Source organism: Sebastes umbrosus, chromosome 22, assembly GCF_015220745.1.
Source record: "Sebastes umbrosus isolate fSebUmb1 chromosome 22, fSebUmb1.pri, whole genome shotgun sequence".
NCBI classification, from domain to species: domain Eukaryota; kingdom Metazoa; phylum Chordata; class Actinopteri; order Perciformes; family Sebastidae; genus Sebastes; species Sebastes umbrosus.
Window position 1 is genome coordinate 13,021,692 of NC_051290.1, and position 13,206 is coordinate 13,034,897.

Genomic DNA, 13,206 nt, shown 5'->3' on the forward strand with positions numbered 1-13,206 from the left:
TTAGAATTTGACTGCTTTTATTATTGATCGGATCATTCAAAATCAATATAAGTACGACACGAAAGACACAAATTCCTTGTTTCCATTCTGACTGAAAGATAACTGCACTATGTGAGAGCAATGATGCATTCACCACCAGTAGATGGAGACAAACACCTTACACCAGCAGGCAGAAAAAGTAGAAGTTAAAACAAAATGATCATGGTACATTAGAAGTAACTCCCAAAACAAACAGTGAAAGCTAAATATGTGACATTTTATTATAGTATATGATGTGTATTTTACACACGAAAAGAATCCCATTGGTTCATTATTAATATTTGCACTAAAGCACTATATATTGTCAGCAACATAACACTAAATGAATAATATACTCCTCCAATGATAAGCAAAATATGTCATTAATGTCGATATTTGTAGCTATGCACTACTTAGCTTTTTATAATGATTAGCAATGATCAGCGGTGTCCCACCCATTACTCAAGTTCACAAACTATCTCTGTGGTGCATATTTCACCAATAGTTGCTCCACAGGAACAATTAACCATGAGAGTCCTGGAGATTCCATAGCTGACTTCATCGCTGCATCTATCCCTGTATCTATCCCTGTTTCTATCCCTGTTTCCATCGCTGTATCCATAGCTGACTTCATCGCTGTATCTATCCCTGTATCTATCCCTGTTTCTATCCCTGTTTCCATCGCTGTATCCATAGCTGACTTCATCGCTGTATCTATCCCTGTATCTATCCCTGTTTCTATCCCTGTTTCCATCGCTGTATCCATAGCTGTCTTCATAGCTGTCTATATTGCAGTATATATCGCTGTATCCATCGCTGCCGTTGTACAAGTAATCCTTCCCACAGGGGCACTGCCACTGCTGCTGGGGGAGATTTTGGGCATTTTTCTTTGCTATTTGAACAAAGGGGGCCAGGTCCCTGTTGTTGAGGCTCATATTAATTGTGATTATTTCGTCCCTCTGGTGCCGTCCAGTTCTGTCGAAGAAGGACAGCGAGGAAGCGCCAAAGTTCCAAATCACCTCCACCACTCCGGGTCGTGGTGCGGCCTCATCTCCGTTTTTGCCCCGATGTGTTATTAATGCAGAGGACACCCTGCGTTGTTTCTCTTTTGTGGTCGTGACATTTTTCAGCCTCCCAAAAAGACCTTTTGAACTGACTGAGGCATCACAACAATCATCATACTCTGTTGGGAGAGAGCTGAGCTTGTTACCTTCGCAGCACAGACCATAGACAAGCGCATCCTCCTCCTGCAAGTTCTTTTCAGACTCTTTGTCACACAGACCAACGGTCCAGTCAGAGTCTTGGGAAAGACTGACCATCCACCTCTGAAAGTTAGGAAGTGTCTGGGTACTACGGATTAGAAGAGTGGCAGAACATTGCCCCAGCCAACTACTGTAGAAAACCTTCCTTTTGTCTTTGGACAGCGACATGCCAGGGCCCAAAATCTGTGGGTCAAAGATCAGGTCTGAACTAGTAGCAATGGACCCCTGGTGGTTCTCTGGGTCAACCAGAGTCAACAGGGATCCCCAGAAGTGGCCTGCTTGCTTCACCATCTCTTCACCATTCTGTCTTATCTGCTGAACCAGTTTGTCCCGATCACTGCCAGGCTCCAAGCCTTTTCTCAGATCCACAGCCTTGGCCTTCTCCACATCCTGATGCACCTGAGAGTACATCTGCAGGAACCTGAAGGCGTCCTTCTCCTTCTGTGCTGCCTGCATGCTGCTCTTGCTGCTTTTGATAGACACCATACGGGCAGACACTGAGCTCCGGACGCTGGTCAGGGCGACGTCACGCAGGCTGGTCACAGCCTCAATGAGACGCACGCTAGAGCGACCCAGCTTCTCTCTTTCACTCTTCTCCCACTTTTCCAGACTCACATGCTTGTCATCAGCTTTCACCAGTGAGGCCTGCTGCTCAGCGTGGAGCTTCCCCATGAGCTCTTTGTGGGCTGTGGAGAAGGTCTTCATGTTGTGAAGGCGGTGCTGGTCTTCAATGGCGCAGGAAACGCACACACAGGTCATGTCATCCAAGCAGTAGTACTCCAGCAGTTTGCCATGTTGGGGGCATTTAGTGGTGCCACATAAAGCCATGGGCTCAGTCAGAGGATGAGTCTGTAGTAACACAGGAGTGGTCAGGTGGGTCTGGAGGTGCTGGCCGCACATGGAGATCTCACATTTCATGCAGGTCTTCCGTGCTGGTTTCCGGTCCTCCTCTGTGCACATGTCACAGAGGATAACTTGTGGCTCCTTTTGTAGATTTTCAGACATGTTTTCAAAGGCAGGAAGATCTTGATTGGATTTTTCTTGAATATTATTCAGTATTGAAACGAAGTCCTTTGGATCCTCCTTGATAATCTTTGGTTGACTCTGTTTTGGCAGAAACAACTGAATTTAGCTGATCACCCGTTTCTGGTCTGAGTGCTCTGCCACAGCTGCACTGCACAACAGTTTAAATTCTGCTAAAACAAAACTTCACAGGGTGGAGTGCACATTGGGAGAGGTTTGCTTTATCTGCAGGATATCCGCTTAGACTTGGGCAACAGATGGGTCCGGTTTGATAAGTTTAATTTCACTCGTTAGAAATGAGCAACACCCATGCGAGTGGGAATTTATTTATAACTTGCCAACACACGTTGGTGTAACTCTTTGTGTGTGAAAGACATCAGGACTTGTAACCAAAGGCAAGCAAACTATCAAATTAAAATACTTATCATCCCATTATAATCTTGCACAAAATCCTGTTATTCATCAAATTCACATAATTTTCATTTCCATGTTCTTGATTTATATTTAATAATATGTGCATCTTCGAATTTGCTCCACTTATGTTGAAAAATTAATATGATTAACAATGTGTAAATGGAAATGTGGTGACGTGGGCTATAGACAACAACATGGCTGTCCATTACAGAAGTTCGCAAAGCACCTCTGTGGAGTGCAGGCCACCAATTACTTCTCCACAAGAACAGGAGGCCTGAGAAGACTTATGGTAAATGCACCCTCCATGATGATATCCATCCCAGGTCTCAGTGTAAACCTTCCCACATGAGCATTTCTATTGCTTCTGTACTTGTGGTGCGCCAAACAAAGATCCACCATGTGTGCTTGTGCTTGACTTATTTGAGCTCTTTAGTGATTCTTCCACTTCCAAGGAAACAAAAGGGGTTAGGTCCTGGCTGGTGGAGCTGATTGTTATGGTGACTATTTTTCTCCTCTGGTGCTGGCTGGTCATGCTGAAGAACAACAATGAGTTAGGAAAGCTCCATACCACTTCCACTTTTTGCGGTCGGGCCATTTGTTCTGACTTATTTTCACCTGGAGGGTTGATCTCCTGCAGGGAAACTACTTGCCTCTTCTCAGTTATCGGACGCCGAGGCCTATTTAAAGGGCCAGATGCATTTATAGCCTCCTCAAACTCTGTCGTGAGAGAGCTGAGCTGGTTACCTTTGCAGCACAGACCATAGACGTCTCCATCTTTCAACTTCTTTGCATAATTTTAGTCACATAAACCAACGGTCCAGTCACAGTGCGCTTAGAAAGGCTTATCATCCATTTGTGAAAGTTAGGACCGGACTGTGTACTCTGAATCGGAAACATGTGTTCTTCCATGATCTGTGTTGTTTCATTTTCTTATTGTGACATTGGTGTGAAAATGGCATGAAAGTGTTCACTTGTTTTAACCAGTCAATAAAAACAATCCACATCTTAAAATTTGACTGCTTTTATTATTGATCGGATCATTCAAAATCAATGTACGACACAAAAGACACAAATTCCTTGTTTCCATTCTGACTGAAAGATAACTGCACTATGTGAGAACAATGATGCATTCACCACCAGTAGATGGAGACAAACACCTTACACCAGCAGGCAGAAAAAGTAGACGTTAAAACAAAATGATCATGGTACATTAGAAGTAACTCCCAAAACAAACAGTGAAAGCTGAATATGTGACATTTTATTATAGTATATGAAGTGTATTTTAAACACTAAAAAGAATCCTATTGGCTCATTATTGATATTTGCACTAAAGCATTATATATTGTCAGCAACATAACACTAAATGAGTAATATACTCCTCCAATGATAAGCAAAATATGTCATTACTGCCATTATTTGTAGCTATGCACTTCTTAGCTTTTTATAATGATTAGCAATGATCAGCGGTGTCCCACCCATTACTCAAGTTCACAAACTACCTCTGTGGTGCATATTTCACCAATAATGGCTCCACAGAAACAATTAACCACTTGAGAGTAGCTGTGCCTTTTAAAGTTTTTTTCCCTGCTGTATTCAGTGCTGTATCCACTGCTGCTGTTGTAGTTGTAAACCTTCCCACAGGGGCACTGCCACTGCTGCTTGGGGAGATTTTGGGCATTTTTCTTTGCTATTCGAACAAAGGGGGCCAGGTCCCTGTTGTTGAGGCTCATATTAATTGTGATTATTTCGTCCCTCTGGTGCCGTACACTCCTGGAGAGACTTTATCAGAGATGAACATCACCCCGATGGCTTTCAGTCTGAACCAGAGCAGTGCAGTGTGTCTCCCCCTGGTCTCTGACAGTCAGGGGCTTATATGGGTGCACTCAAACGAGATCAACTTCCAGCTGGACGGTGCAGCAGAGCTGGAAAAGGCCTTCGACCGGTTTCCATACCTGACAGAGAAACAGACGGCTGCACTGGCACAGCGCTGCTTCCTGCACCCAGACCAGGTGAAGGTGTGGTTCATGGTGCAGAGGCTCCGCTATGGCATCAGCTGGGACTTCAGAGACATCCCCAAGATTTTGGATGATTTTCAGGCATCATTCTTCTTCCTTAGTTGTTCTATTTCACATCTTCAAATCTATAAACAATATCTACAACATGTCTTGATGCCTTGTGCAGAGATCCTACTGTAAGCCTTTGTCACACACACATATACAATTATAGCAAATGTCTTCAATTATTTAGAAAGTCCTAAAAATGTAACTGTTTTTAGAAATTCAATCATTCCATCACTCTTGAAGTTTTGCACTTTAATGATTTGTAATTTGAGATTCTAATATTTAGTTTCCGTTATTGTTTCATTCATAGATATGTTTTGAAATTACAGTCATACCCAGGTTATTTTTGAAACCGTAGGTGAATTAGATTTTGGGAGAGTTTATATATGGACCAGTAATATGCAGCTTTTCTCTCTCTCTCTCTAGCTGCTCCTGATCAGTACCACAGTTTGTGTGGGCTTATGTTCGCAATATGCACATTTAAATGAGTTTGATTCATTACAGACTTTGAATTATGTGGTCATTCCTTGCAGGTTTTTACACCATGAGTATTGGGTATGGTTTGGTTAGTTACTCCACTTCAAGTTGTTCTTCCATGATCTGTGTTGTTTCATTTTCTTATTGTGGCATTGGTGTGAAAATGGCATGAAAGTGTTCACTTGTTTTAACCAGTCAATAAAAACAATCCACATCTTAGAATTTTACTGCTTTTATTATTGATCGGATCATTCAAAATCAATGTAAGTAAGACACGAAAGACACAAATTCCTTGTTTCCATTCTGACTGAAAGATAACTGCACTATGTGAGAACAATGATGCATTCACCACCAGTAGATGGAGACAAACACCATACACCGATGGGCAGAAAAAGTAGACGTTAAAACAAAATGATCATGGTACATTAGAAGCAACTCCCAAAACAAACAGTGAAAGCTAAATATGTGACATTTTCTTATAGTGTATGATGTGTATTTTACACACGAAAAAGAATCCTATTGGCTCATTATTAATATTTGCACTGAAGCACTATATATTGTCAGCAACTTATCAGTAAACAATGAGATTTATACTATGCACTACTTAGTTTTGTATAATGATTAGCAATGATCAGCAGTGTCCCACAAATTACTCAAGTTCACAAACCACCTCTGTGGTGCATATTTCACCAATAATGGCTCCACAGGAACAACTAGCCAAATGAGAGTAGGCGCGCACTCCATCGCTGTATCCATTGCTGTAGTTCTTGTGGTAAACCTTCCCACAGGGGCACTGCCACTGCTGCTGGGGGAGATTTGGGGCATCTTTCTTTGCTATTTGAACAAAGGGGTCCAGGTCCAATTTGTTGGGGCTCATATTAATTGTGATTATTTCCTCCCTCTGGTGCCGTCCGGTTCTGCTGAAGAAGGACAGCGAGGAAGCGCCAAAGTTCCAAATCACCTCCACCACTCCGGGTCGTGGTGCGGCCTCATCTCCGTTTTGGCCCCGATGTGTTATTAATGCAGAGGAAACCCTGCGTTGTTTCTCTTTCGTGGTCGTGACATTTTTCGGCTGCCCAACAAGACCTTTTGAACTGACTGAGGCATCACAACAATCATCATACTCTGTCGTGAGAGAGCTGAGCTGGTTACCTTCGCAGCACAGACCATAGACAAGTGCATCCTTCTTCTCAAAGTTCTTTGCAGACTCTTTGTCACAGAGGCCAACAGTCCAGTCAGAGTCTTGGGAAAGACTGACCACCCACCCCTGAAAGATAGGAAACATCTGGGTACTACGGATTAGAAGAGTGGCAGAACATTGCCCCAGCCAACTACTGTAGAAAACCTTCATTTTGTCTTTGGACAGCGACATGCCGGGGCCGAAAATCTGTGGGTCAAAGATCAGGTCTGAACTAGTAGCAATGAGCTCCTAGTGGTTCTCTGGGTCAACCAGAGTCAACAGGGATCCCCAGAAGTGGCCTGCTCGCTTCACCATCTCTTCACCATTCTGTCTTATCTGCTGAACCAGTTTGTGCCGATCACTGCCAGGCTCCAAGCCTTTTCTCAGATCCACAGCCTTGGCCTTCTCTACATCCTGATGCACCTGAGAATACATCTGCAGGAACCTGAAGGTGTCCTTCTCCTTCTGTGCTGCCTGCATGCTGCTCTTGCTGCTTTTGATAGACACCATACGGGCAGACACTGAGCTCTGGATGCTGGTCAGGGCGACGTCACGCAGGCTGGTCACAGCCTCAATGAGACGCACGCTAGAGCGACCCAGCTTCTCTCTTTCTCTCTTCTCCCACTTCTCCAGACTCACATGCTCGTCATCAGTTTTCACCAGTAAGGCCTGCTGCTCAGCGTGGAGCTTCTCCATGAGCTCTTTGTGGGCTGTGGAGAAGGTCTTCATGTTGTGATAGTAGTGCTGGCCTTCAGTGGCGCAGGAAACGCACGCACAGGTCATGTCATCCAAGCAGTAGTACTCCAGCAGTTTGCCATGTTGGGGGCATTTAGTGGTGCCACATAAAGCCATGGGCTCAGTCAGAGGATGAGTCTGCAGTAACACAGGAGTGGTCAGGTGGATCTGGAGGTGCTGGACGCACATGGAGATCTCACATTTCATGCAGGTCTTCCCTGCTGGTTTCCGGTCCTCCTCAGTGCACATGTCACAGAGGATAACTTGTGGCTCCTTTTGTAGATTTTCAGACATGTTTTCAAAGGCAGGAAGTCTTGATTGGATTTTTCTTGAATATTATTCAGTATTGAAACGAAGTCCTTTGGATCCTCCTTGATAATCTTTGGTTGACTCTGTTTTGGCAGAAACAACTGAATTTAGCTGTTCACCCGTTTCTGGTCTGAGTGCTCTGCCACAGCTGCACTGCACACCAGTTTTAATTGTGCTAAAACAAACCTTCAGGGGACGGAGTGCACATGGGAGGAGTTTGCCTTTTCTGCCAGATATCCACTCAGACTGAGGCAACAGGTGGGTTCGGTTAGAGGAGTTTCATTTCACTCGTTAGAAATGAGCAGGCACACCTGTTGTCAATTCAGTTAATCAGCACAGTCAAATCACAATATGTTTTGAAATTACAGTCATACACAGGTTATTTTTGAAACAGTAGGTGAATTAGATTTTGGGAGAGTTTATATATGGACCAGTAATATGCAGCTTTTCTCTCTCTCTCTAGCTGCTCCTGATCAGTACCACAGTTTGTGTGGGCTTATGTTCGCAATATGCACATTTAAATGAGTTTATGATTCATTGCAGTCTTTGAATTATGTGGTCATTCCTTGCAGGTTTTTACACCATGAGTATTGGGTATGGTTTAGTTAGTTACTCCACTTCAAGTTGTTCTTCCATGATCTGTATTGTTTCATTTTCTTATTGTGGCATTGGTGTGAAAATGGCATGAAAGTGTTTTTTAAATTCACTTGTTTTAACCAGTCAATAAAAACAATCCACATCTTAGAATTTTACTGCTTTTATTATTGATCGGATCATTCAAAATCAATGTAAGTACGACACGAAAGACACAAATTCCTTGTTTCCATTCTGACTGAAAGATAACTGCACTATGTGAGAGCAATGATGCATTCACCACCAGTAGATGGAGACAAACACCTTAAACCAGCAGGCAGAAAAAGTAGACGTTAAAACAAAATGATCATGGTACATTAGAAGTAACTCCCAAAACAAACAGTGAAAGCTGAATATGTGACATTTTCTTATAGTGTAAGATGTGTATTTTACACACGAAAACAAATCCTATTAGCTCATTATTAGTATTTGCACAAAAGCACTATATATTGTCCGCAACATAACACTAAACAATGAGATTTATACTCATCCAATAAAAGCAAAATATGTTCTTTCTGTCGATATTTGTAGCTATGCACTACTTAGTTTTGTATAATGATTAGCAATGATCAGCGATGTCCCACAAATTACTCAAGTTCACAAACCACCTCTGTGGTGCAAATGTCACCAATAGTTGCTCCACAGAAACAATTAGCCAAATGAGAGTAGGTGCGCATTCCATCGCTGTATCCATCGCTGCCGTTCTTCTGGTAAACCTTCCTACAGGGGCACCGCCACTGCTGCTGGGGGGGATTTTGGGCATCTTTCTTTGCTATTTGAACAAAGGGGGCCAGGTCCCAGTTGTTGAGGCTCATGTTAATTGTGATTATTTCGTCCCTCTGGTGCCGTCCGGTTCTGCTGAAGAAAGACAGCGAGGAAGCAACAAAGTTCCAAATCACCTCCAACACTTCTGGTCGTGGTGCGGCCTCATATCCATATTTGCCCTGATGTGTTATTAATGCAGAGGAAACCCTGCATTGTTTCTCTTTCGTGACATTTTTCTGCTGCCCAAAAAGACCTGTTGAACTGACTGAGACATCACAACAATCATCATACTTTGTTGTGAGAGAGCTGAGCTGGTTACCTTCGTAGCACAGACCATAGACAGGTGCATCCTTCTTCTCCAAGTTCTTTGCAGACTTTTTGTCACATAGACCAACGGTCCAATCACAGTGCTTGGAAAGACTGACCATCCACCTCTGAAAGTTAGGAAGTGACTGGGTACTACGAATTAGAAGAGTGGCAGAACATTGCCCCAGCCAACTACTGTAGAAAACCTTCCTTTTGTCTTTGGACAGCGACATGCCGGGGCCAAAAATCTTTGGGTCAAAGATCAGGTCTGAACTAGTAGCAATGAGCTCCTGGTGGTTCTCTGGGTCAACCAGAGTCAACAGGGATCCCAAGAAGTGGCCTGCTCGCTTCACCATCTCTTCACCATTCTGTCTTATCTGCTGAACCAGTTTGTCCCGATCACTGCCAGGCTCCAAGCCTTTTCTCAGATCCACAGCCTTGGCCTTCTCCACATTCCGATGCACCCGAGAATACATCTGCAGGAACCTGAAGGCGTCCTTCTCCTTCTGTGCTGCCTGCATGCTGCTCTTGCTGCTTTTGATAGACACCATACGGGCAGACACTGAGCTCTGGATGCTGGTCAGGGCGATGTCACGCAGGCTGGTCACAGCCTCAATGAGACGCACGCTAGAGCGACCCAGCTTCTCTCTTTCACTCTTCTCCCACTTTTCCAGACTCACATTCTTGTCATCAGTTTTCACCAGTAAGGCCTGCTGCTCAGCGTGGAGCTTCTCCATGAGCTCTTTGTGGGCTGTGGAGAAGGTCGTCATGTTGTGAAGGCGGTGCTGGTGTTCAAAGGCGCAGGAAACGCACACACAGGTCATGTCATCCAAGCAGTAGTACTCCAGCAGTTCGCCATGTTGGGGGCATTTAGTGGTGCCACAAAAAGCCATGGGCTCAGTCAGAGGATGAGTCTGCTGTAACACAGGAGTGGTCAGGTGGGTCTCGAGGTGCTGGACGCACATGGAGATCTCACATTTCATGCAGGTCTTCTGTGCCGGTTTCCAGTCTTCCTCTGTGCACATGTCGCAGGGAATAATGTTTGGATTCTTTTGTACAATTGCAGACATGTTTTCAAAGGCAGGAGGTCTTGATTTGATTTTTCTTGAATATTATTCAGTATTGAAACGAAGTCCTTTGGATCCTCCTTGATAATCTTTGGTTGACTCTGTTTTGGCAGAAACAACTGAATTTAGCTGTTCACCCGTTTCTGGTCTGAGTGCTCTGCCACAGCTGCACTGCACAACAGTTTTAATTCTGCTAAAACAAACCTTCAGGAGGTGGAGTGCACATGGGAGGAGTTTGCCTTTCTGCCAGGTATCCACCTAAGACTTGGGCAACAGATGGGTTCGGTTAGATGAGTTTCATTTCACTCGTTAGAAATGAGCAACACCCATGGGAGTTGGAATTTATTTAAAACTTGCCAAGACACGTTGGTGTAACTCTTTGTGTGTGAAAGACATCAGGACTTGTAACCAAAGGCAAGCAAACTATCAAATTAAAATACTTATCATCCCATTATAATCTTCCACAAAATCTTGTCATTCATCAAATTCACATCATTTTCTTTTACATGTTCTTGATTTATATTTAATAATATGTGCATCTTCGAATTTGCTCCACTTATGTTGAAAAATGAATATGATTAACAATGTGTAAATGGAAATGTGGTGACGTGGGCTATAGACAACCACATGGCTGTCCATTACAGAAGTTCGCAAAGCACCTCTGTGGAGTGCAGGCCACCAATTACTTCTCCACAAGAACAGGAGGTCTGAGAAGACTTATGGTAAATGCACCCTCCATGATGATATCCATCCAAGGTCTCAGTGTAAACCTTCCCACATGAGCATTTCCATTGCTTCTGTACTTGTGGTGCGCCAAACAAAGATCCACCATGTGTGCTTGTGCTTGACTTATTTGAGCTCTTTTGTGATTCTTCCACTTCCAAGGAAACAAAAGGGGTTAGGTCCTGGCTGGTGGAGCTGATCATTATGGTGACTATTTTTCTCCTCTGGTGCTGGCCGGTCATGCTGAAGAACAACAATGAGTTAGGAAAGCTCCGTACCACTTCCACTTTTTGCGGTCGGGCCATTTGTTCTGACTTATTTTCACCTGGAGGGTTGATCTCCTGCAGGGAAACCACTCGCCTTTGCACAGTTATCGGACGCCGAGGCTTATTCAAAGGGCCAGATGCATTTATAGCCTCCTCAAACTCTGTCGTGAGAGAGCTGAGCTGGTTACCTTTGCAGCACAGACCATAGACGTCTCCATCTTTCAACTTCTTTGCATAATTTTTGTCACATAAACCAACGGTCCAGTCACAGTGCTTGGAAAGGCTGACCATCCATCTGTGAAAGTTAGGACCGGACTGTGTACTCTGAATGGGAAACATGTCGGCAGAACTTTCCACCAGCCAACTACTGCAGAAAACCTTCCTTTTGTTTTTGGACAGCGACATGCCGGGGCCGAAAATCTGTGGGTCAAACATCAGGTCTGAACCAGTAGCAATGAGCTCCTGGTGGTTCTCTGGGTCAACCAGAGTCAACAGGGATCTCCAGAAGTGGCCTGCTTGCTTCACCATCTCTTCACCATTCTGTCTTATCTCCTGAACCAGTTTGTCCCGATCACTGCCAGGCTCCAAGCCTTTTCTCAGATCCACAGCCTTGGCCTTCTCCACATCCTGATGCACCTGAGAATACATCTGCAGGAACCTGAAGGCGTGCTTCTCCTTCTGTGCTGCCTGCATGCTGCTCTTGCTGCTTTTGAGAGACACCATACGGGCAGACACTGAGCTCTGGACGCTGGTCAGGGCGACGTCACGCAGGCTGGTCACAGCCTCAATGAGACGCACGCTAGAGCGACCCAGCTTCTCTCTTTCACTCTTCTCCCACTTTTCCAGACTCACATGCTCGTCATCAGTTTTCACCAGTGAGGCCTGCTGCTCAGCGTGGAGCTTCTCCATGAGCTCTTTGTGGGCTGTGGAGAAGGTCTTCATGTTGTGAAGGCGGTGCTGGTCTTCAATGGCGCAGGAAACGCACACACAAGTCATGTCATCCAAGCAGTGGTACTCCAGCAGTTTGCCATGTTGGGGGCATTTAGTGGTGCCACATAAAGCCATGGGCTCAGTCAGAGGATGAGTCTGCAGTAACACAGGAGTGGTCAGGTGGGTCTGGAGGTGCTGGACGCACATGGAGATCTCACATTTCATGCAGGTCTTCCGTGCCGGTTTCCTGTCCTCCTCTGTGCACATGTCACAGAGGATAACTTGTGGCTCCTTTTATAGATTTTCAGACATGTTTTCAAAGGCAGGAAGATTTTGGAATTAATTTCTCTCGCTGGTCTCGCAGAGTCCGGTGCGATAGCTTGAGCTTCTCTCCAGCAGTATCATGTCCTGGGAGAGGAAACAGTTGACAGCGTATATATAAATTACACTTTTATGGCAGTATGATGGTGTCATTGTCCGCCCCACTGCTCATAAAAAGCCTTACCCTATCATTCAATAAAGATTAATAATTTACTAACCCTTACAAAAAAGAAGTTTATTCAAGTATTCTATTAGAATACTTCTGTTAAAACTTAAAATAAGAGAGTATGCTTTTAGATTACTTTTTATGTACTTATCAGAGATGAATTTATTGGCTCATACTGACAAGTATACAGAAAAGTCCAAGTATACCTGGCTTATACTGAAAAGTATACAGAAAAATCTAAGTATATTTGGCTAAGTACTACAAGTTAACTTTAAGAAAACTTACAAGTATACTTGCAGTAAAAACTACTAAACTAGTAGTTTACTGAGAGTATTCTTTGAAGTGTATTTTCATAAACTAAAAAGTGGGCTACAAGTATATAACTAGTAGACTAACTATACCTATAGTATATTCAATTGTAGTATAGTTCATATTATAGTTGCAGTACAAAATACAACTTGGATGTAAACTTGTGTACTTAAAAGTATACTTCTATGAACTAAAAAGTGGGCCAACTTAGTTCAAAGTAGTATTTAATTAGTACACTTACA

The 13,206-nt window shown here is 43.8% G+C and overlaps 2 protein-coding genes across 2 annotated transcripts; both read right to left on the reverse strand.

Annotated features, from left to right (window-relative positions):
• LOC119481936 (tripartite motif-containing protein 16-like) lies at window positions 1–2,419 on the reverse strand. Its single transcript, XM_037759251.1, has 2 exons — window positions 776–2,419; window positions 1–574 (listed from the first exon to the last, which is right to left on the reverse strand). The coding sequence occupies exons 1-2, from the start codon at window positions 2,283–2,285 to the stop codon at window positions 477–479; spliced, it is 1,608 nt and encodes a 535-aa protein (XP_037615179.1). The 5' UTR covers window positions 2,286–2,419; the 3' UTR covers window positions 1–476.
• Window positions 2,420–3,720: 1,301 nt separating this feature from the next.
• Window positions 3,721–6,693, reverse strand: LOC119481941. The gene is made up of 2 exons (XM_037759257.1): window positions 6,154–6,693; window positions 3,721–4,469 (listed from the first exon to the last, which is right to left on the reverse strand). Exons 1-2 carry the CDS (start codon window positions 6,624–6,626, stop codon window positions 4,196–4,198), a joined length of 747 nt encoding a protein of 248 aa, XP_037615185.1. The 5' UTR covers window positions 6,627–6,693; the 3' UTR covers window positions 3,721–4,195.
• Window positions 6,694–13,206: the final 6,513 nt, after the last annotated feature.

Coding starts and splice junctions, on each gene's coding strand:
- LOC119481936 (XM_037759251.1), bottom strand. CDS start 2,285: ATGTCTGAAAATCTACAAAAGGAGCCACAAGTTATCCTCTGTGACATG. Junction 575..775: donor TGAAGACAGCTATGGATACA/GCGATGGAAACA, acceptor GCAGCGATGAAG/TCAGCTATGGAATCTCCAGG.
- LOC119481941 (XM_037759257.1), bottom strand. CDS start 6,626: ATGTCGCTGTCCAAAGACAAAATGAAGGTTTTCTACAGTAGTTGGCTG. Junction 4,470..6,153: donor AGAACCGGACGGCACCAGAG/GGAGGAAATAAT, acceptor ACGGCACCAGAG/GGACGAAATAATCACAATTA.